Source organism: Ictidomys tridecemlineatus, chromosome 7 (genome assembly GCF_052094955.1).
Source record: "Ictidomys tridecemlineatus isolate mIctTri1 chromosome 7, mIctTri1.hap1, whole genome shotgun sequence".
Taxonomy (NCBI): Eukaryota; Metazoa; Chordata; class Mammalia; order Rodentia; family Sciuridae; genus Ictidomys; species Ictidomys tridecemlineatus.
The window spans coordinates 107,979,235-108,004,352 of NC_135483.1; the positions used below are offsets into that span (position 1 = coordinate 107,979,235).

Consider the following 25,118-nt stretch of genomic DNA (forward strand, 5'->3'; position numbering starts at 1 on the left):
TTAAGTTTTCTCCTTTTAGGAAATCTGCCCAGAAAAAATGGTAAGAGACTTGGACATGACTTATGTTCATAGGTGTTTACTGCAACACATTTATAATAGGGAAAAAGTAAAACAACATAAATGTCCACATATAAAAGAAGAAATAATTCTCTATCTCTACAATAGAAAAATAGAAAGTTATTGATCCATTACAAATTTTGCTTTAAGAATCTTTGCCGGGCTCACGCTTATAATCCTAGCAACTTGAGGCTGAGACAGGAGGATCACAAGTTCAAAGCAATGGCAAGACACTAAGTGACTCAGTGAGACCATGTCTCTAAATAAAATAAAAAATAGGTCTGGGAATGTGACTCAGTGGTCAAGTTCCTTGAGTTCAATCCCCAGTACCTGCCCCCCCCAAATAACTCCCAAAGAATCTTTAATAAAGTATTATAATATTTGTAATCAGGTATAGTATTAAATATACAGAATGCATTTGATTATGCCCATATGTGTTTATAAAAAAAGGATTGGAAAGAAATACTTTCAAATGTTATTAGTAGTTTTCCCAGGTATGAAATTGTTTTTATTTTATTTTTCATACTTCTTTTGTATTTCCTAAGTTTTCTATAATGAACATATTTATTACTGAATAGAAAACATCTTTAAAGTTCATTATAAGTTCAGACATCAAACATTACCTGTAAATTGACATTTAATCAAATTAATTTTAGTTAGTATGTGTGTGAGTTAGTGCTCAGATATCCATGCTAGGGAAGAGGAATAGTGATGTGATATGTAATGGTGATTAATCCAAAAATGTTGATTATTAAGTCATCTGTCATTCTCTATTTAGCTGGATTCTCTCTTGCTTCTGTTTCACTCTGGAACTCATTACAGATCCAGAGGCATACTGAATATAAGGGAGTATCTCTGGCTGATTGCCAAGAACCTAGTGGTTTAGAACTAGAGGGAATCTAGAATCGCACTGGCAAAATGGAGATCTTTTATAGTGAGAATTCACCATAGTATTTGAGAACTGACTACACAGATTGATTTACTTTATATGGTGCAAAACCCTGTATGCTAGAGACTTTTTCTCATTTTAAGTTTCTAATTAACCTGAAAGCTATTAGTAGTTTGCTGTTGGTGATTTGTGGATTAAGAGTATAAAATAAATTTGATCTTTTAATCATATGTGCTCGCCTTCTGGAACTTGGTTTCCTTACCTGTAGAAATTTAGTTTTGACTTCTTATCAATATAGCTAAAAATTATGGTAATATAAAAATAGGCAGATCTGAAGCAATTTTACTGAAATTAAACTTTCTTTTCTCACTGTTTGGTAGGTTAACAGGTGGACCCCCAGATCTAAGATGTTGTTTACTGCATCAGAAACTACAGGTAAAGATTTCCCAATAGCAGTATATAAATGTGGTCTTGGTATAATTGGATTTTATTCTAATACTGGATAAAATAGTGGGTCATAGGCTGTTTTCATCATGTTGCTATAGGTTGCTTATAGTCAGTGCAGTTCACAAAAAGGTCCTGAGAAGTAGAGAATGAAAAAGGAAATATACAAGCAGTGGTTAGATTTTAATTTTTCTGTAACTAATTCAACTATAAATGTTATTTCTGTTTTCTTAAGATGTTAAATTGTTGTATTGAAAGAAAGAAGGCACGTGATGAGGGGAAAAAGACCTCTGATAATATAACTAATACATATCCAGGGGATGTTGGAAAAGCTGCAGACCTGTTGGGGCCAGACCATCGTAAAGATACAGATAAGGAAAAGGGAGAGGTGGGGAAATCTTGGGATTCCTGGAGTGATAGTGATGAAGAATTTTTTGAGTGCCTAAGTGATACTGAAGAACTTAAGGGAAATGGACAAGAGAGTGGCAAGAAAGGAGGACCTAAGGAAATGGTAAATTTAAAGCCAGAAGGACGTCTTCATCAGCATGGCAGGCTTACACTGCTACATAATGGAGAACCTCTCTACATTCCAGTCACTCAGGTAGGATGTGCTGGCTCTGCCAGTTTCTCTTTGTTGTTATTTTTTAACTTCATTCTAGAAGGGAATGATTGCTTTGGGTAGGAGAATTTTTTTTAAAGTCTGTTAAAAGATGTGAGGTTTGAAATCTAAATTATCTTCTGGAGGCTTTTAGGTCTACCATTTCTGAAAATGAAAAATGTTTTGAAGTTTAAAGATAGTAGCTTATCATGCATAAGGCAGTATGTTAAATTGAATATTGGGTATTCACGTGTTTAAAGACAAAACCCCAAAACATAAAAAAATAAAAGTAACAGTTCTTCAATTATACAACTAGTTTTTATTGTTCAAACATGCAATTTGAAGCCATTTTATACCATTAGGATGTAGAATAGCAACATCTAAGAAAGAAGAATATTTTCTCTTGGTTTGTTTTTGTATAAGTAATATGTGAAATAAATTTTGTGAAACATTCAGTTTAGAAAAAGTGGAAGCCACCACCAATTCAACTTCCAACCATGAAAGTAACTGCTGTTAATGATTTTTATATATATTCATGTACATATATGTTTACATATTAATGTGTAGTTCTATGGATTGTTTTTAAACATGTTCATTAGTGTGTACATTTTTGTTTAACATGTCTTGAAGATTTTTCCATGTAGATCTATTTCATTAATTTTTAATTGCCACATAATATTCCATGACATAGAAGAGTGATAGTTTATTTAATGATTTCATTCTTGATCACGGTGTGTTATTTGAAAATGTTACTGTGTAGTTTTTGTATGTTGTGTATATTTTCACGTATAAATTCCACTGAGAAATAGAATAGCTAGTTAAATAGATATACAAATTACCAAGTTCTTTAAAAAGATATACCCATTGTGTACTGGAGTAATGTAGCACCTGTTCCCTTCCCAACTTTCCTTCCTCACTTTTTTCCCTTCATAAATATGTATACCAACCACGATTCTAGACCTTGAGAATTTAGTAGCAAATTAGATAATGAAATTCTTAGACTCATATTTTAAAAAAAAATAAGTTTTGGCCAATATTGATGATCAAAAGTAGTATACTAAGGTTTTAAATTTTATTTCTCTGATTTTTAATAAAACTAAATATCTTTCACTGTATTTTTTGGCCATCCTTTCTTCTGAATTACCTATTATGTTTTAGCTTTAGTAAATATTTCTAAACAGCCTCTTAAAGCGACTGAATTAATTTATATCCCCACCAACAATGTGTAGTAGTGTGGTTATTCTATATCCTTTCTGCTTGATGTGTCAGGGTGTAAGAACAATCCCAAGTTGCTAGTTAAATAGATACATATGTTACCAAATTTTTTAAAAAGGCGTACTCGTGGTGCAATTTGCTGGGGGGACTTATAGGGCTCAGCATGTAGTCATGGCTATCATTGACTACAACAAAAGGATACAAAGCACAATTAGCAAAGGGAAAAGGCACATGAGATGAAAATTGGAGGAAATCCAAGCACAAGCTTCCAAGAATCTTTTGGCCGTGTAGTCACATAGATGTGCTTATTTCCTCCAACAATGAGCTGTGACTATGTATGTGAAATGTTGTCTACCAGAGAAGCTTTTAGAGATACAGTGGACAGGAGCTGGTCACTTAGGGACCCTTTGCTTAGTACATACCAAAATTCAATACTCTTGGAAGAAAGCAGTGTTCAACATGAACCATCTTGTTTGCACAAATCATGTAGGTATAGTAAGCCACTTTTATGAGTTCTGGGAATAGTGGGGACCCTCCCCAAATCCAAGTTCCCAGATGGTAGTGAAGGGCCAACTTTGCAAAAAGCCCTTTCTGAGAATAGTGGTCTCAGGCTTGCTGTTAACTCTTTTCTACACACTTGATATTTAAAATCTTTTTAATTTTATATTTCTGGTGAGAATGAGATAGTATTTCATGTTTTTACATTTCGCTGATGAATATTACTGTGGAACACATTTTTTCATGTTCTTATTTCCTATTTAGATGTCTTCTTGATATAGTACCCACTCAAGGCTTTTGTGTAGTTTATTGATTTTTTCCCCCTTATTCCTTTGTAGCAATTCTTCATATGTTCTGAGTCCTTAGATATTTATATTACAAATATTTCCTCGTAGTCTGTTACTTTTCACTTTTTTGATGCTTTTTGTTGGAATAGATGTTAATTTTAATGAAGTCTGGTCTGCCAGTGTTTTTCATGTGTGTAGAGTACTTTTGGGATTCCATTTAAATCTTTACCTACCCCAAGACCCTAAAAATATTCTCATGTTTTCTTCTGGAAACTTTATAGTTTTCCCTATTTCATTTATGTTTGATTCACTTCAAGTTAGTTCTTTCTATTGGTATGAGGAAGAGGTTAAGATTGTTTTAAATTATTCCATCACCATTATTGAAAAGATCTATCTTTTCCCAATGGGTGGCTAGTGGTGTTTTGTTTAAAGTCAAGTGACTATATGTGTTCATCTGTTTCTTGACTATTATATTTCGTTAGTTTTTCTGTGCTTGTGCTGATAATATACTATCATTATCACTGCAGCTTGATAATAGGCCTTTCTATCTGAGAGTATCAATCTCCTTTGTTCTTCAAGACTATATTGGCTATTAAAGATTTTGTATTTTTATGTCAGTTTCCCTGTACAGGTACATTTCAAAATCCCAGCATAAATTTTCTTATTGCATTGAGTTTATGGATCCATTTATAGAGAATTGACATCTTAGCAATATTAAGGCCTTGAAATACTCTTTGGTCTTACTAAAGTATTTATTTCCACTGTAAAAGTCTTACATTCTTTTCATTAGATGTCCTGCAAGCATTTAAGTTCTTAAATGTTATAAGTAGTAAAAATTTTTCATTTTCTAATTTTTTCCCCTTGATATACATATAGATATACATGCACACAGAGAGAGAGAGCAATAGACAGAGACAAACATAGGCAGAGAAAGAGACAGACATATATCTACCAAGTTTTCTACATTTCCTTATTATTTCTAGTAGTTTCAGCAGCATATGGGATTTTCTGCATATACAATCGTGTTTGAAGACAGTTCAATTCTGATTTGCTAGTCTTTGTACTTTTTACACTGGCTAGCACTTCCAGTATTAGGGTTGAATACTAGGTATCGTTTTCTTGCTTCCAACCTTAGAAGGAAAGTGTATGATAATTCATATTATAGAAGTTATATTCCTAGTTTGCCTAGAGTTCATGAATAAGTATTTCATTTTATCTAACACTTTTCCTGTATATTAAGGTACTCATATTCTGTTCTCATTTATGCTCTTAATGCAAATTGCAGCAATTGGTTTTTGATGATTAAAACATCCTTACATCCCTGGAAGAAGTCCCACTTGGGCGTTGCCCATTTTTATATAGCTGGACTTTTTTTTTTTAAGTTGCTTGGGGCCTCTCTGAATTGCTGAGGCTGACCTTGAGATCTTCCTGACTCATTGGGATTACAGGTGTGTCCCACCATGCCAAGCTCAATTTTATTTTTTTAAAAGGATTTTTATACCCATATATGAGAGATACTAGCCTTTAAATTTTCTTTCTTATAATGTCCTTGTCATTTTGTATTTCCTCTTTTTCTGTTTTCTAGACAAACATGACTATTAGTTGCTCACTGCCCAAAATAATACTAGACTTCATATAGGTCCTTGCTTTATTAAAAAAAATTTAATATTTTACTGTATTCCATTTATGTAGACTTAGATCGACCTAAAATGTATGGCTGGGAAAGTAAAGATTTTACCTAATATTCTAGAGACAGAGCTAAAAGAAGAGTCTTTAGTAGTTCTTAAAGTCATTGTCACATGGATGATTCTCTCTTCAATTTGCGACTTGAGCAAGGCCTTTTTCACTACACTCAGTCTGATTCCCTCATTGATCACATTCAGTCATGTATATGAGAAAACTTTGAACATATTCACAAATAGTATATGAAAATGTGTATTCCCCATGCTGCGTGCTGCTAATTCTCGTTATCCCCTCTGGTTGTACTAGGCTGAGATTTCCAGATAGGAAGAGATAGTCAGTACCCTTTCACCACCTGCTTCCCTCCCATTCTCTTATTTAGGGCTATTAAAAGTAGCCCCTTCTTAAGAACAGAGACCGTCATTCCTTCTATTAAGTGTAGTGATTAATCAGAAATCCATGTAATTTGTGAATTTAACTAAGTATTTTTCCTTTTAAAAAAATTTAGGTATTTTAATAAGCATAATTCTCCTTTGTCAAAGAGAAAGGGGATGAAGTTTATAAGTATTTTAATTGGTAGTGTTTGAGCATGTGCCAGGATTTTATTATTTACAGCCCAGTCTCCAAAAAGTTGAGGATTACCCAACGTCACAGAGCTAGAATTTGGGGATGGGCATGTTATCTCTGAAGCCCAGGCTTCTAACACTGTGCCACATATGTGGTCCTTACTGATTACCCTGAGTATCAGTGTGATATTCTTGCTTGGTACTTGATATATTCATTATACAGCAAAGAAAATAAGAATTCACATTCCATAACCAGAGATGAATCACTGTAGAGCAATTTATTCCCATTTTTCTATTACTTAAAAACATTGTTGCAACTAGTTGATGACATATATAATATCAGTAGAACTTCATTTCTGTATCATAGTCATGAAAATATGCAATAGACCCAGATTTCTCTTTTAGCTCTCAATACTTGTCATGGGAAAACTGGTGATCTTGGGTGGGGGCATGAAAGTCATATTTATCCTTTTTACCTTTTTTATGTAGGTTCTGAAAAATGTTGTGTGTTTCTCTGAATTCTTTCAAATACATGTCTTGTGACTACTAGGGCAGAAGTAATTGTCTTTATTCTATTTTTATAGTTCTTCTTTGTCTAAATAGGGCTGTTCACGAGCTTTGTCCTTTTATACTTCACAGGAACCAGCACCTATGACAGAAGATCTGCTAGAAGAGCAATCTGAGGTCTTAGCTAAATTAGGTACATCGGCAGAAGGGGCTCACCTCAGAGCACGCATGCAGAGTGCCTGTCTGCTCTCGGATATGGAGTCTTTTAAGGTGAGGCAGACTTTCAAAGCTCTAGGGTCTATTTTGAGCTATTCTGGGCTGAAACTGTGAAAGTCACTCTACAAAGTGGTGTGAAGGCCTAATGTCTTTTTTTTTTTAATGTTTGGATTTCAATAGTTATAACACCCTACCTCCATTCCCCCAAGGACATAGTCAAACTTGTCTCAAGTTTAAAAAAAAAAAAACTGTTATTAATAGTTGAGAATTAAATCATTTCTGTGTATTGAGATGCTTTCTTCCTCTGTGTATATTCAGCCAATTTAATTCAAGGCTTTTAAGAAGCCCTTAGGATTCAATGTAGGTCACTGCACTCAACACATCTTTTTGAGTACTTACTGTGTGCCTCAAACTATGATTAGATAAGAAAATAGTGTTTACCCTCAGTTATAGTCTGAGGGAGAAGATGTGTAAATGATTATATGATGAGTTTTCAAAGGAGGCAAGAGCAAAAAGGTGACTGCTGAGTGGGTAAGGAAAGGTTTCTCAGAGAAGTCCACATTTTAGATGAGTATGTATTTGCTACCTGGAAAAGAATATTTTAGGCTGAGGTCTGTATATAGAACACATAGGATTCAGGTCATAGTGACATTTGGCTTACTAATATAAAAATCCAGGAATAAAGAAAGGACTTTTTGAGTTATGTGAAAGCAAGTCCACCACAAGTGAAAAGTTTTACACAATGGAATGCAGTTATTTAAAATAGAGGCTGGAATTGTGTGGTGAAGTACTTGCTTTCCATGCATGGGGCACTGGGTTCAATCCTCAGCACCACATAAAGAAATAAAATAAAGGTATTGTCTATCTTAAAAAAAATCCAAACACTTCTGGTATTTCAGATAAGAGATACTGAATCTGTATTTTATAAAAAGGCCACAAATGGGTAGCCCACTGGGCTATTACTTGTATTCTAAACTGTACCCCAGGTCCGGACTTTGCTTCTTAACATGTAATGACCTGTGTCTCACCCTGTTAAGTCCTGTATCTGTGCAGACCAGCTCAAATTTGATTTTCGTCTGAAATACTTTTAAAACAGACACACCATGAATAGCTCTGCCACTTTTATTCTTCTCTGGTAGCAGATTTAAGTAAAAATAAAAGGGAGCCTTTTACTTCTGCATCTTTACTAAAAGGAAAAAAAAATACTTCAGTAAACACCTCTTAAGAGCTGTATGTTTTCCTTGGAGACTAAAATGATTCAGAAAATCTTTTATTCTGCCAAGAGGGGAAAAAAAAAGGTTGATACAGTGGATAAAGAGAAGCCAGCAGGCTATCAGGGCAGATAGAAAACCAGAAAGGTAAAAGAAGGTAATTGACCAGGCATGATGGCACACACCTGCAATCCTAGCTACTTGGGAGACTGAAGCAGGAGGATCTCAAGGCCAGCCTGGGCAACTTAGCATGATCCTATGTCAAAAAGGTCTGGGGTTAGCTCAGTGGTAGAATGCTTGGCTTGTCTAGCATGTCGGAGGCCCTGGGTTCAATCCTCAGTACAGGATTTCAAAAGGAGGTGGGTGGAACTGGCTGAGAGTTTGTGCACAGAGCAGGAAATACTAACCTACACAACAGTTGTTTTCCATCTGTCCTTGCAGAGGCAAGTATAGGAAGGGATTCTACATTGGAACCATAAGAGTTTTCCCCCCTTGAAACACACTAGTTCTTCATGGTAAGATTCTGTACAGATCCTTTAGCACCATTTATGACCAAAACTATGGTTCATTAAACTCTTTTGGGCACCAGCAAATCTGTTATAACATTGAAATATCTATTTTCTGATAAAAACAAATAGCCAACCTATCAATGTGCCTCATGTGGAAAGCACATAATTTAAGGAAAAATTTTCATAGGAATGACTTAGGGTCCTTGGGAGAGTCTTCAGAGTGTTAGATGAATACTGACATGTGCCTAAGGCACCTCATAGTTCCAGAAGGCCAGGGTCTATTTTGGAGCCTGGCCCTTTTAGAACATACCTATAAACTAAGTCATAGCTACTAAAAGAGGGTGAAGGCTCACTTTAACTATGTAGTAAGTCAGCTTGATATAGTAAGGACAAGCAGAAAGAAGCATTCTGGGGTAAAATATCTTAATCTTTAATGCAGGAATTGAATATCATTTTCTTATTAATCTTGTTCATTCAATCAAATGGGTACAGTGTTGCCTGGTTAAGATCCAAGTCTTTGTACAGGAATCCTGAGTCACTATTATGAAATAATCTTGACCCACTACAGCTCCCAGCAATTCTTTGCTGCCGTAGATTGTGATATAGCCCTTAGGAGTTTGTTGACCTTCCTCTGATTTTTCAGGGGCATCCCTTGAGGTAGTAGGAATTGTCAGACTGGTAGCCATTGAGCCCAATGAGAAAAATCAACAGTTTGGTCTGGGCTAAATATGTAGAACAATTATCATGTTGGTTTTCATGCATATCCTTAGTGTTCTAGTACATGACGGTAATTTGTTATATAAGTCACAGGAGTTTGATGTCTGCATAGAATTTGTTTGAGGTTAGGTGATATGTATTGCAGCACTAGTATTTATTGAGGAAAAGAGCAGAACTTTTATATTTTTTGATCACATTGTGTATTACAGAATATGATTAATAAAATTATTTTCACTTCAGATGAAGATTTTTTAAGATAGTAAAAAATGCCTTTGGCACTTTAACATCTAATCTCTCTTAAAAGTGACAGTTTAAAGCTTAGCAGTGTGTATGTACATGAAAGTATGATTTTGCACACTAAATGCTGAATTTGTTGCCTCATTTTAGGCAGCCAATCCAGGATGTATTCTGGAAGATTTTGTGAGATGGTATTCACCCCGGGACTATATTGAAGAGGAGGTGATTGATGAAAAAGGTGATGTGATTCTAAAAGGAGAGCTGAGTGCCCGAATGAAAATTCCAAGCAATATGTGGGTAGAAGCCTGGGAAACAGCTAAACCAATTCCTGCTAGAAGGCAAAGAAGGCTCTTTGATGATACACGTGAAGCAGAAAAGGTAATTTAGTATTGGGTCTCCAATACTAGCATGCTCATTATTATTCTTAAACCTTAGAAACTATTAGAAGAGCTTTGGGCACATGTGACAAGCAAAGCATTGAAATTTAATGAGCCTTTTTATATACCTAGTATTCACATTTAAGTTTAAAACTAGTTGCAAGTAGGACAGTGAAAAGACATTCATAGTTTATATGAAATGCTTACCATTATACAAGATTAAAAATGGGCATGTCATTTATTAGTGAGAAATAAACTTTGTCAAACAGCATTTATAGACATAGATCTTTTAATGAAACGACTGAAGTTTCTAAAAATAGGGGTTTCAATAAATTATGTATAACATAATCTTATGGGGCCAAAAAACATCTATTACTTAGTGTTATAACCATCAGAACATTTTAGTGCAGGGCATTTATTACTCACATGTGTGGTGTTAATACCAAACCAATTGTGCTGCACCTGTATACAATGTATAGCACCTAAATTATAAGCAGTATGTAATGCTTTATAAATAGATCACTGTGTTGGAGATGTATGTACTTTACAACTATCCTATTTTTTCTCATGAATTTACTTTTTAATAGATAATGAAGCAGTACAACTATACTATTTTTTTAAAAAAAGTTACTGCAAACAGCCATATTACACAGGTAGGAACCTCATATATATCATGTTTACTGTGTCTCTTGATTGCAATACCATTGAGGTTTGTGTAAGTCTGTAATGTTCATACACAATGAGAGACTAATGATGCATTTCTCCTAACATCCCTGTCATTAAGGGACGCATGACTGTATACAGAGAAGGAATGATGTCCATTGAAAATAAGAAGGCAAAATTAAGGATAGTGCAGAAATTTAAGAACAAGAGGACTAGCTTCTCCTACCTAACCCCTTTCCATTAAAGAAGCCATGCCAAAGAGGGCACTGTGACATTACCAGGAATATAAAAAGACCCCATTCATACAAAATATGCAAAGCAGATCATTTTAGCAGTCACAAAGCAAAAGAAAATTGTAACATACTCCAAACAAATATGGAGGATGTTTAATAAGAAATACTAAATCCAAGAGTAGAATGGACCCAGTGAAACAGACTAACTTAACTCATGGTTGTCTTTTTTCTTCTACCCTATCAAAAATGACTAAATTACAGGAGATTCTAGAGAATAGATTCATTTGATCAAAGGCACTGAGGAAAAGCTAGAAAATAGCCCAGGGTGAATCAAAGTGAGATAAAGAGAAGGAGTTGGAGTGAAAGAAGTGGAATGAAAGGCAAGAAAATAACAATTTTTATTAGTTTCCTTGAAGAAAAAAATCACAACCCTAAGAACTAATATTTATAACTGCTTTCCCAGAAAATCTGAATTTACATATTAAAAGGGTTCACTAGGAAGAGGGAAAAATAAACCAGAAGCAATAAACTCAAAGATAAAATCTTCAGGACCTCCAGGCAAAAAAATTTTAAAAGGGCATTAGATTTCTCAAAGAAAGGTAATATGGAACAACATTTCCAAGAAATATAAGGAAAAATGTGAAATAAGGATTTTATATCCAGCCAAAATATCAAAAAACATTTTCTGTACTACATACATGTGCCCTTCCTAAGGAATCCCCTAGAGTTGTACAGTCATATATAGAATCTCTATATTAGAAATGTTACATCTATGCTGTCCAAAATGGTAGCCACTAGCCATGTGGCTTCCATGAGTACAGGAACTTTTAAATGACTGTATGTGTCCACTGACAACCTTATTGAGTAATATAGTATAGAAGGATGAACCTTGTTCAATTAAGAGATGTCTGGGAATTAAAAAAGAATAAAATCATGGCATTGCAGGTAAATGGATGGAGTTAGAGAAGATAATGCTAAGTGAAGTAAGCCAGTCTCAAAAAACCAAAGGCCAAATGTCTTCTCTGATATGGAGATGGGGCCAAACATGAAGTAATAGATGAACTTTAGATAGAGGAGGGAGGGGTAATGAGATGGACTTTATTATCTTAAGTACATGTATAAAAACAGGAATGGTCTGACCATTCCTGTTTGTGTTCAATCAGAGACACGAAAAATTATGCTCTATTTGTGTAATATGAATTGAATTACATTCTGCTGTCATATATAACTAATTAGAATAAATTTTTAAAAGATGGCTGGGAAAACTTTGGCGAAGGACTGATGGTGAACATGTCATTTATTTAGAGCTAAGACTTAAGGTGAGGATGTAGAATATAACTTAAAAAATTGGTACTAAGGGCTGGGGCTATAGCTCAGTGGGAGAGTGCTTGCCTTCCAGGTGGGAGGCACTGGGTTCAATCTTCAGCACCACATAAAAAAAATAAAGGCATGCTGTCCATCTACAAAAAAAAATTTTTAAAAATTGGTACTAAAGGAGGGGGTAAATAGAAAAATCATTGAGTCTTACATAGAAAGTAGATTACAGGATACCATTTAAAATTGCTAGACACGGGCTGGGGTCGTGGCTTAGCCGTAGAATGCTCGCCTAGCACATGCAAGGCCCTGGGTTCAATCCTCAGCACCACATAAAGACAAAATAAAGATTGTGTACAACTAAAAAATAAAATTGTTAGACTATATTACAAAGGGGTTAAAGATACAAAGGAATTAATAGCACCATAAAAGTTATTAAGGCAAGGATATTCTTTAGAATAAAAATGTAAACCTTTCTAAATATCCAAATTTTTTTTCAGAAAGCAAAGAGAAATAATTCTTTACTAATAAAAGAAAGAGGGCTGGTATATAGCTCAGAGGTGCAACACTTGCTTAACATGTGCAAGGCCAAGTTTTATTCCCCCTGCACCATGTAGCAAATAACTAAAAAGAATGAAAATAAATGAATTCCTAACTCAAAAGTCTAGGAAAAGAACAAAGTAAAACCTAAAGAAAACAGAAAAGCAGATTTAACAAACCTAGTTCTTTAAGAAAAAAAGAGAACCATTAGCTTTTGAATCAAGAAGAGCACATGCACAAAATGAATGACAAAAAGGACAAATAACTGATAAAGAACAATTTTTTAAAGCTACTTTGTAATATCTGTGTATACAAATTTGAAAACCAAGTCAAACTGGGTGATTTCCTAGGAAAATATAGTATACCAGAACTAACCCCAGCAAAGATGGCATGTAAAGATACCAATTTTCGTAGAAGAAATAGAGAACAGTTATCAACTACCACATAAAATAGAAGCAACATGGGGCTAGTGCTAAGAGAAATTGAACTAAATATTGAAAATCCACATGTAGTCCCAACGCTGCATAGATTGTTTAAACATAGCAAGTGGAAGAAAAATTCAATTTTTTTTTAAATCAACTTCTAACACTGGTAGCTAACCAACCTGATTCAGGGTAGCATATTAAAAGAATAGACTAGTAATACTTAAGAAATTTGATTCAAAAATCTCAAGTGGACAGATTCTCAATAGAACTTTTAGAAGATAATACATATTGGCTGAATGTAAGGATGATCATTTGGAAGTCTATTTACATAATTTATTTCACTAATAGGTCTTTATATCATTATCTTCATATGTGCCAAAAAAGCCTTTTATAAAATATATATGAATTTTAGTCCTTAATCCAGATCTGATATAGGGGAGGCCCCAGAGATCACTAAGGAATGAAACAAAGATGCCTATTATCTCCACTGCCACTAAACATTATTCTAAAGGTAATGGCCAATTTAATTAGATAGGAGAAGGCAAAGATAGAATTACAAAGAAGAATGCTGTAAATGATGTTGACAGTGTGTGTACCTAAAAAAATGTATAACATCAATAATTCAAACAAAAGAATTTGTCAAGATAGCAAGATATAAAATTAATATACAGCACTCACTAGATTGACAGGCATAAATAATCATCCGGAAAATTTCATTATAAGAGGGCATAAAGGGTTTGAAATCTGAAGGAAAATAAAACAGTACTCAAATATATCTGAACAAATAGATACCTGTTGATTTTAGGAAGCCTCAACATCATTAAGGTCAATTCTCCCTAAGTTATAAATTTAGTGCACTCCTAATTAAAAAAATGCCAAGAGACTTTATTATGGAGCCAGGCAAGTTTATAATAATGTTCATTTGGAAAAATATATAAGAATAGTGACTGCTAATGAGTTTCTTTTTGGAGTAATGAAAATATCCTAAAGTTAATTATGGTTGTGGTTGTACAACTCTAAATATACCTTAAACCATTTAATTATATGCTTTAGATGAGTGAATTATTATTTTTAGAAAACATGCAAGAATATCTGAGAATAGATTGCAAAGGAAGAATTATGTGGAGGGTGGGGGAGATACTAGTCCTACCAGATATTAAAGCATACATTATGTTTAAATTATGTGATAGTGGTATATAAATAGTCCACTAAACCAGACTAGAAGGTCTAAAAATACATATGGAAATCTAGTACATGATAAAGATGGCATCTCAAGTCACTGGAGCAAAAGTCACCTTCTTAATAAATGATGTTGATAAAGGTAAAATTCAATCTCTTATCCCACACACAAGAATGGACTGAAGATGAAACCATGTGAGTACTAGAAGAAAACATGGATGAAATCTAATCCGAGTCCAGGGAAAGGTTTTCTAATCAGAACTTAAAATCCATACTGCAGTTTAAAATTTGGGTAAAAATAAACTCTTGATGACAAAGAAAAACAAGTCAAATAGCAAATGATAAACAGATATTTGTGAACTGGGAGAAATTTGCATATCACAAAGAGCCAAAATAAATTAAAACTAGGAGGTTTTAATGCAGACTTATAGGTTTCTAAAATATGGATAGATAATGTAGGTATGCAAATATGTAAGTAGGTATATGTAGAAGTAGAAGCATTGGCACCACATTAATAGTGGACACATATGTTGTTGTCTAAAACACATGCTTTTCCTCAAATAACTGGCCAAGCCAGGTACAGTGGCATAAACCTGTAATTCCAGCTACTCAGGCTAAAGCAGGAAGATTACAAGTCTGAGACCAGCCTGGGCAATTTAGCAAGACCCTGTCTCAAGATAAATATAAAAACCAGGGATATTGCTCAATGGTGGAGTGCTTGCCTAGCATGCAAGAGGCCATGGGTTCAATCCCCAGTAATGAAGGGGTCAGGGGGTTTTGTGGAGAAAGACCGCTGGTTTTATGGCTGGAGCAAGGAAGGTATAAGATGAGCCTGGAACATAATATTGCTAGAAAGTAAGGAAGTACTCTAAAAATGAGAGAGGAAGGTATTTCATGAGGACCTAGATTGAAGGGACTCTGATTGGCTCATCTGGGGCAGTTTGCCAAATAAAAAAATGGACAAAAATGAATTGGATATATTAAAAAATGAGGAAGAAGGGAGGGCATTTCTTATAGAACAAAGATAACTGGTAAAGGTGGAGGATATGTTGGATTGGAAACTCTTCATTTTACAACTATATGCATAATGAAGATTGGTTTAGGCAAGAGTCATCATTAGCTTTTAAGTCTAAGTGAAAGTTTGGGTGAAGAGCACCATACTTGCATGGTTTTAAAGTGTTTTCCTAAAGATTGTTTCTTCATTGCAAGGCAGTAGTGACTATATCATGGCAAAATGGAATGATATTTTCAAAGGATGGATCACACTTAACATCAACAGTAAAGACCAGATGGAGATTACTTACATGAGAGGTGTGATACTCTGAAAGACACAACACTACTTAGAGTACTGTTTGATCCATGAATGTGTATCATAAATCTAGTTATGAGGAAACATTAGATAAACCCAAAATGAGAAACATTCTATTTTTAAAAGAGCTTTAAAAAAAGACTCCATATAATTTTGAGGGTATGTTAAAGGGACACAGGAGCCAACTAACAGAGCTCCCAGTGGCCATCACAGAAGCAATGTGAGCAACAAATACAGTGGTAATTACATTATAACTCAAAGTAAAAAAATAAATATTCTTGAGTTCATACTGATATAAACTGAATAAGCCTGGCACAGTGGTATACTCCTATAATCCCAGAGGCTGAGGCAGGAGAATCGGATTCAAAGCCAGCCTTAGCAAGAGTGAGACACTAAGCAATTCAGTGAGACCCTGTCTCTAAATAAAACACAAAATAGGTCCGAGGATGTGGCTCAGTGGTTTGAGTGTCTCTGAGTTCAATCCCCAGTACTTCCCCCACCAAAAAAAAATAATAATAATGAATAAATAAATGGGTCAGAAGAGACAGATCTGTGCAGAGTTAACTACTTCAAGTATGAGCTTTACAAAGTAACTTATAAGGAATTCAGGTATAAAGAAGAAAGTTTCAGTGCAGAAACCTGTTAGAACATTATCTTAGCCAGGTAATGAAGATTATTAACAACAAGGATAAATCACATTGACTTGCATTCTTGATACAATGTGAAAAGAATGGTACTTTCTGGTCTTCCTCCCCAAAATACATAACTCATCATGAGAGAAGCAGATAAAACACAACTGAGGGACTTTTTACAAAGTAGCCAACTTGAACTCCTCAAAACTGTCAGGGTCAATAATAAGGAAAGTCTAAGAAACTGTCATAGCCAAGAGGAGCCCAGGAAAATGACTATTAAATGTAACATGATACCCTAGATGGGATCCTAGAATAGGAAAAGGACAGATAAAGTTGAATATATGAATGTTGGCAATATTATTTATAATGGCTAAAAGATGAAACAAATGCAAGTGTCTATCAGCTGATGAATGGAGAAGGAAAATGTAGTCTCTCTAAACAATGGAATCTTCAACCTCAAACATAAAGTATTGATATATGTTGCAACAATGGAAGAACCTCAAACATCATGCTAAGTGAAGGAAGCCAAGAAAAAAGTCAGATAGCATACAAATGGAATCATGTGGTATCAGAGAGGTAGAAAGTTAGATTTAAGTAGTTGCCAGGGGATGGGCAGAAGGGAATGGCTACTACTTCCAGAATGAACTTAGATAATGAAATTATCTAATGGAACTATCTGGATTTAGATAATAGTGATAATTAATCAATCTTATAAATATGCTAAAAAACAACTACATGCTATACACGTAGCATATAAACCTATGAGTATGCTAAATCCCATGTGCATCTATATTTCTGTTTAAATTGGCATAGAAACATACCTGAAGAAAATCACAAAAGATGTGTTGGTCTTTGGGGAAGGAGAATGTCTGCATTATACTTCCCTATATTTGTTTATATTTGAAATCTTTGCTTTTATTGTTGAATAAGGTAGAGTACATGTGTTGAACATACTTCTCTGTGTTTTTATAATAAAAAGAATTAAAGCGGGCTGGGGATGTGGCTCTGTGGTAGAGCCCTTGCCTAGCATGTCTGAGGCACTGGGTTCGATTCTCAGCACCACATAAAAATTAATGAAAAAAATAAAGATACTATGTCCATCTACTACTTTTTTTTTTTTATATAGCGTTTGCATCTTGGGAAAAAACTCAGTACCAAAACAACTAAAACACTTTGTAGAAGGTCAATACTAATGTTTAGAGATATTGAGAAAAACATTTTACAAAATAGTATTGTACATATTTAATGCTAGTGTCCTTTATATATTCTGTGTCTTTAAAAATTCTTAGAATGAAAATGCTGTGCCCTTTTCTTTGTATTTTCCTAATTTACATGTATGACATGGAAACAGGAAAAAATGAAAATATTTTGATTTTATTACAGTTGAAGTTCTTTACTGTTTTCAGTGATAACATGCTTACCTTTGGGAGTGGTAGCTACTTACCTGGGTGAGTAGGGATAGGTAGCAAGAGAAGAGATCCATTCTCTCCTGCCAGGATGTGGTTGAGGTAGAAGATTCTGTACTTTGATAGGTGGCTGCTTCATGCTTTGGCACCTGTAGTGATCATCATGTAATGTTGGGTCTCCTGCAGGTGTTACACTATCTAGCATTCCAGAAACCTGCAGACCTTGCTCGGCACCTATTACCTTGTGTGATTCATGCAGCTGTACTCAAGGTAAAGGAAGAAGGTAAATATCTTATTTGATTAGTAATTAATTCATTTCTAAAATGGAAGTGTATAAGGCTTAATTTATTTAACAATGGATTTGATCTTTTTAAAAACCAGAAAGTCTGGAAAATATTTCTTCTGTTAAGAAGATTATAAAGCAGATCATATCTCATTCCAGTAAAGTTTTGCACTTCCCCAATCCAGAAGACAAGAAATTGGAAGTAAGTTTGGTATAGTTTCAGAATCTTGCCAAATGTTCATCCCACTTGGCAATAATTATTTTAAAGAAATGTTTTTAAATGGCTTTGCTTTTTGCTGTTTTTCAGTGTACTTCTCCCTTTTCCTGTTTTAGGAGATCATCCATCAAATTACTAATGTTGAAGCTATAATTGCTAGAGCCCGGTCCCTGAAAGCCAAGTTTGGAACTGAGAAATGTGAACAAGAGGAGGAAAAGGAAGATCTTGAAAGGTAATCACAATTTAATTATCTGTTTTGTCCTTTTAACCACCATTCTCTTTAGAAAATTTATTTTGTGGTATTCATACATTATTTGAAACAAGCATTCACTAGAGAGAGAATTAATTATCCTAGGATTTGACCTTTGCTCTCAACTTTTACTGGGTGTTTCCTTTTCTTCCATTTTCAGAAACTGTCTAGCAGAGCCTCTTTTTCTAGGGTCCTTTGCTCCTGGAGATGTGGTGCCTGAGGTTTCCTATAGCAGAACTGTTAACTCCATTATTTGTAGTGTCCCATATGTGGCTCTCAGCAGTCCCTGTTCCTTGACCATAGCACAGTGTTCTGGAACTATACATCTACTCACTATTCCTAGTTATTTTAAACAATATTTGAAATAGCAAAGGCACGTATCTTACAAATATGTTTTGGAAGAGTGACCTTATGGCTTGTCCCAAATAAGGCAAATGATTGGGGCAGCCTCTGCCTCTTTATGAGACAACATTTTTACCAGTAGAGTCTGTCACTGTGAGCTTCTGTCCATTTTTGCCCCTGTTACTTGAAAGTACAGTGTTTTGATATGACACAAGGTTTCCCAGTTTTTCATAAGAAATCATTGATGTTAAATAAAAGCTATTGCAAATGCTTTGTCATATATTATCAAGTTCTTGTTTGAATTTGTATCTTTTGTTGAGTGAAGATTTCTCTCAGCCTACTTTACTCTTGAAAATGTCTACCTTTTAAATGAGCAGAACAAGCTCTAATCAAGGGAATCATTCCTGAAATAGCAGTATGAATTAGTGAGCAGGTGGTGTTGCTTGGTGGCTATGTGCCTTCGACTGTTAGTTCCACTGTACACTGTGACATGCTTTGAAATTCAGTGTTTCTAGCACATCGTGGCACAGCTTACAACTGCAGCTATGCCCAGTAAAAACAGATTTTTAAGCACACACACACACACACTTTAAAAAAAAAAAGAAATATGGATCATTGCTTTGCTAGATAAATAAAATTTGGTTTCTATGGTCTAAAAATCCTTATTCTGATCTTCAATATAGCATTTCCCAAATTTCTAGTATGAAACAAATAGACTGAATATTTCTTACATTGACAGAGATAGGCTTTTTAGAACTTGTAGGAAAACAAAAGCAGTAAGATTGTCAGTTAATTTTAATTCTAAATGTCCTGTCTAGCCTATGAAATTTCTACTCCGGCATTAGTAAGTTTAACCAATACTAAATTTTATTGATAAGTCCTCAAATTATCTGAGACAATGCAAACAGTGTCCTGAGCAGCTGCTCCCCATCCATTCACCACTTTTCTCTCCTAGGTTTGTGAGTTGCCTGTTGGAGCAGCCCGAAGTGTTAGTCACCGGGGCAGGAAGAGGACACGCTGGAAGGATCATTCACAAGTTGTTTGTGACTGCTCAGAGGGTATGTGAGACTCCTTACTGACTATGGTGATCTCACCAGACCTCCGGGAAGATGTCATTTTGAGCTGCTAGGAGACAATGACTCTGACTTCTGAGCCTGAACTCAGAAGTTTCCTACATATTTAAGATAAGTACATCTTAGGAACTAAATTTCAGAAACTAGAAGTTGAAATCCATTGTTATAGAAACTGAACATAACTATGTTATGGAAAACAAAAGCCTCCTACTTTCAAATTACAGTTCAGTTTTAGACTGATGGAACTTTAATTAGAGTTCCATCTTTAAACCCTACATACTTCAAAACAAATTCATAATTCAGTCTGAATTGTAACTCTAGTCTAATAACAGTGAAGAGATCTAAATTTAGAGATTTCCTAGAAGATTTCCTTTCTGGAAGACAATGATTTCAAGTTTTTTAGTACTATGGAAATTTAGGCTTCAGCACGGAAAGAAAGCCCAACTGAAAAATTGTCATCATTACCTACTAGTGAAAGAAAGTTTTTATTCTTACGTAGTACCTTGGTTACTGTTAACCAGGTACTGGCTTCCCACAAATAATAATTATTTCAGGGCGCATTACTATTAAAGTATTATGATGTGCACTAAATACAGGTTCTCGTGACGACACTGGAAACCAAACCGGTTCAGTGTTGAGAGTGTAATTCTTGTAAGCAAAGATTTTCTTTGGTCTACACATGGAACAATCCCTGCTGAGTCGGTCTGGAGTACTTCTAGTTAGAATATTCAAAATTATGGTCAAATATTTTGATCCAAATTGTTTGCAAGTGCTAACAGATTATTTGTGGAGTAGCTCCCTAAATTTAATAATTTCAAGTTAAAAACCAAATATTTTGTTTCCTCTTAAAAGTCTCGAAAACAATAGATGCTTGCTTTGTTTTGTTTTCTGGCATGAAAATGAGTGGAATTGGTTTTCACATCCTTCATCAGCTTCCTAAGCAGAATTTTACAGGCCTGTGTCCTTATTAATCATTACTATGAATTTTCCTCAGCAAAACTTTTTTTTTTTAATTTTGTGTTAAGACTAAAATTTAATGTGTTTATACTTTGTGTTGGAGAATTACTTGTTGAAAATAATTTTGCTTTAGTATACAAAACATGAAAATAATCTCCTTTCTCCCTCCTAACTATGCATAGGCTGCATTTTTATTAAATTTTTGACAATGCAGAAAATTACAAAGAAAAAAATGAAACATCATTGGGTAGGAAAACTTAACATTTAAACATAGTCTTGCTTTCAAAATTAGTAAACAAAGCAATGTGTTTTCAGTGTCTGATTGTATAACTAATGCCCTTTAATGGACACTGCAATTATAAATTCAGCCCACATTGTGTAATTTTTTTAAAAAGATTTCAATTTTTCAGACCCTGCAGTGAGTATGTTTAAAGAATTTGTAGACTTGTATAATTCATATAACAAGCATCTGGTTGGTACATTTTTAAACTTGGCTCAAATATCTGGCTAAACTGTTGAAGTTTATTCATGTGAATTCTTCATAACTGACACTTCATATCAATTTTACAAATAAATCAAGATTTTAACATTTTTAAAAAGTTGTAATATTTCACTGAGAATTCTACAGCCTATAACATGTATTTAAAACTTCTTTAAAATTACAATTTTTATAAACTTAATTATAGGTATGTACATCTTTAAATGGAATTCAGCACAAAATGATGATTTTTGCTTTACTTTTGCCAAGTCCTAGACATTTATTCACATTCACTGGAACATCTATTTTTCAAGCAGTACACACTTTAGGCAATATATTCAGAAAGAGCTAGGCTTTTGTTAAGATCATTTGCTCATTAAATGACACCCTATCTGTCACCTGTTGAACCATCAGATGCATGAGTAGTGGGATGTCTGTTCTTATTTGACAGCTAGGTGTGTTATGTGGTGTGACTTTATTCATCTTAAAATATTCTTTTGATAGGATCATGTTTCTTAATGTAGTGCATGCTGTCTTGGAAATAATCTTGAAACCTCTTGTCTAGCTCTTTTTAAACCATCTTGCTTGTTCCCTTTCATCACTGTTTCTTTTCTCACTCTTTCTCAAGCTGACTGAATCTTCTGATGAGGTAACAAAATAGCTTTTGTCCCTCATAGTTCCTTGTTCCTTCCCATCCCTCTAACTTCATAAGGTCATTTAAACTAACCACCTAACAGTCTGGATTTGGCATAACTTTCTTGCTGGTGTTTAGCTTAACATGATTCATGTTTCCATTGACGAACCAATTACTCTTTTTTTCACAAAGCAATGGTACCATGAAAGTATAGTGACCAGAGTTTTTAAAAAGGCTCTTATTTTGTGCAATGATAATGAAAAAATTGATGCCTTTGAGATCATCTACTCTTTTGTGGCCATTGCTATGTGGACCTCTGTCACTTCTGTAGTGCATTAACTGCCCAGCAAACAAGACCAATGTCCCCGGTTTTCATTTGGTAAGTTAACCTTACAAAGAATTGATTGAAAGGGTAGAGATAAAAATCTTTCCAGACTCTGGAGAGAAGATAGCTCCATACCAACTTGGAACTCTGACTTGGACTTGGGTCATTGCTTCAAGAAACAGAAACCGGCACAGCTCCATGATTCCTTTTCATAAGACGTCTGAACATATCCCTCACTTTTCAAAGCAGATTGCCTGGCGGTCGTTTCCTTTCTGCCTATGACCAATCTACTGGCTCATGCAGTGTTTCAAGCTTCTGGCATTTTCTGTTTTATTTATTTTGAGCAATCATAACATAGCTAACTGCATTACTGAGTAATGTAGGACATTTTTATGTATATATCACATTCATCTGTCCTCAAAAGTATCCGAGTCTAACATTCGACTTGTTCTTGAGTTTATCCTTTGATTCTATTCAAGGCTGCAGCCATGGCTCCACCAGAGGAGGAACTGAAGAGAGTGGGCTGCCCAGAGGAAAGAAGGCACAACCCAGTATCCGACTTCCCTGCTCCTGCTGGCCGGGAACTCATCTTACGTACCACCGTCCCGCGCCCTGCACCCTACTCCAAAGCTCTGCCTCAGCGGATGTACAGCGTTCTCACCAAAGAGGACTTTAGACTTGCAGGTGCCTTCTCGTCAGATACCTCCTTCTTCTGAGTCTCCTAAGCATTACCTCAGTGGGGCTTCAGAGGCACTGCCACCTGCTTCCACAGGAACAAGTGCCAGGAAAACCTGAGAGGCCCCACATAGGTGGCCCTGCACAGCTGAGCGATCAAGAGTCACACCAGCATCCGAAGGACTTTGCAGCACCAAGCTTAGGCTCTCCTGTACCTTGATGGGGGCAGAGGGAATGGGCTTCAGTTGTTGAAAAGATTTCTGACTCAAAGAAATGGACTTTGAGTATGGGGGTAAACCAAAAATCAGGAGAAGCTCTGTCCTCACTCATCTGAGATACTTTTTATTGCATTCTCCTCTGGGCCACTACCTTGCACTCATAGTCTGTAAACAGTTAATGGTTGTATTTATTAGGATCAAGAATATCTGTTAACTCAAATTTCTGGATATTTTGGTGGTAGCTTCTAGTCCCAGAATCTGTTTTTAATTCACTACATACATGTCCATATTCTGTTTATTCAATCATCTGGTGGTCATCTGTATTATACTAATTAACTTTTGATGAACATTTAGAATATTCTAGGAGAAAGCCTAGAACTTCACTTCGTTTTTCCATGTAACTGTAACCTAAATGTACTCCTTCTGGTGAAACAGTAAATGTCACTGTACATTAGTTCTGCATATATTGTGAAAGATTTGTTTTGTCATTGGTTCTCCTTTGGGTTGCCCAAGTTACCAGCCTGTAAAGTTCTCCCTTCTCTTGCCATGCAGCATGCTGTCTTTTTTGGTGGTTGCTGCTGGGTACTGTATTTAATGATGTAGAGATGAGCACATGCTAAAAATAGAGCCTTGTTACAGAGACGATCATGCAGTTAGTATAATTTGGTATATGTGCTAATGTAATGAGTAGAGGATTACTTTAATGCACTATTTTGCTTTTGCATTTTAGTTAAAATGAAAATAATCTCTGGGGATGTATAGCACCCAGGTTAAGGATAACACCACTGTATTTCTAGTTTTGTGAGGACTAGGATGTATTAAGTCTATGATGCTATATGGCCTCTTGTTTAGCAATCTTATTTTTAGGCCTAAAATTTCCACTTTAATCCAAAGTAAAAATAAATATACTGAAGCCTAATTGTTCCTGTATACCTTTAAAGGATTGCTATAGTTGTGCAAATTGTTATTTTTGTTTAAAAAAGTCTATACACACAAAAATATATAGTATATATTGCATACATGTGTCTGTATGTGAACAGGACAGAAGAATGGCATGGTTGGTGACCTCCCAACCTTTACAGTGCTTTCCCGAGATGCTAGATTTTGTTGCTACCGCCAAACAGATTTAGGACTGAGGACTGGACCAAGTACAAGACATTTCTCTTAAAGACAAATTGTCTACTTTCAAAGAATGTTAAAAACTCTTATGGAGAGATGGATTTTAAAACAGTATCGTGAAACTAATAAAAGGAGAATGTTGTTTCTATGGCTAATTTTTGTTTCTCCCTTCTGAGGAACATTTCAGTCTTATTTTATTTAGCTTTGTGCCATGTCAAGCCTTTCATTAAGATTTGCATCCTGGGGTTGTGGCTCAGTGATAGACCACTTGCCCTGCACGTGTGAGGCACTGGGTTTGATCCTCAGCACTACATAAAAATAAGCAAAAGAAAGATATTGTGTCCATCTACAACTGAAAAAAAAAAGATTTGCATCCTCTTGCTATCTGCAGTGGGACATACCTGTAATCCCAGCAGCTCAGGAAGATCGCAAGTTTGAGGCCAGCCTTAGCAACTTAGTGAGATCCTGTGTTAAAATAAAAAGGGCTGGGGATGTGGCTCAGCAGGAAAGCACCTGGGTTCAATCCCCAGTATCCCACCCCCAAAATAAAACGCAGCCTGTTGAGTGTTACCCAGCAATGGTCTCAGAACATTATGCCTTTCTAAAAGGTGATTACCTTGTTTTCATTATGTGTCTCTTTATTTCAGGCATTTTAAAGGATCAGGCACCATACTCTGCATTAAGGCAAAAACTACAAAACCCTCTTTTCTATGACCTTCCTGTTATATAGGGAAGACATTGCCATAGAATGGAGAACATAGGGTGTGAGTGAGAGTTTCAATGTGTATTAAATCCATTTGTATGTTCATTAGAGACATGCCATGATTAGTATAAGGTA

The 25,118-nt window shown here is 35.1% G+C and overlaps 1 protein-coding gene across 6 annotated transcripts in view; it reads left to right on the forward strand.

The window, feature by feature from the left end:
* Rab3gap1 (RAB3 GTPase activating protein catalytic subunit 1) overlaps positions 1 to 24,435 on the forward strand; it is an 86,115-nt gene extending 61,680 nt beyond the window's left edge. For 4 of the 6 annotated variants that reach the window (XM_078017303.1, XM_021721377.3, XM_078017306.1 and 1 more), the window contains 10 exons: positions 1,327 to 1,381; positions 1,626 to 1,991; positions 6,874 to 7,011; positions 9,782 to 10,009; positions 17,896 to 17,992; positions 18,091 to 18,194; positions 18,326 to 18,441; positions 19,757 to 19,859; positions 21,938 to 21,958; positions 22,748 to 24,435. In XM_078017303.1, the coding sequence (XP_077873429.1) occupies positions 1,327 to 1,381; positions 1,626 to 1,991; positions 6,874 to 7,011; positions 9,782 to 10,009; positions 17,896 to 17,992; positions 18,091 to 18,194; positions 18,326 to 18,441; positions 19,757 to 19,859; positions 21,938 to 21,958; positions 22,748 to 22,984 (1,465 nt within the window). In that variant the 3' untranslated portion in view covers positions 22,985 to 24,435. The remainder of the gene's footprint in view (positions 1 to 1,326; positions 1,382 to 1,625; positions 1,992 to 6,873; positions 7,012 to 9,781; positions 10,010 to 17,895; positions 17,993 to 18,090; positions 18,195 to 18,325; positions 18,442 to 19,756; positions 19,860 to 21,937; positions 21,959 to 22,747) is intronic. The other 2 variants (XM_078017304.1, XM_005315848.5) reach the window with 1 other exon arrangement.
* Positions 24,436 to 25,118: the final 683 nt, after the last annotated feature.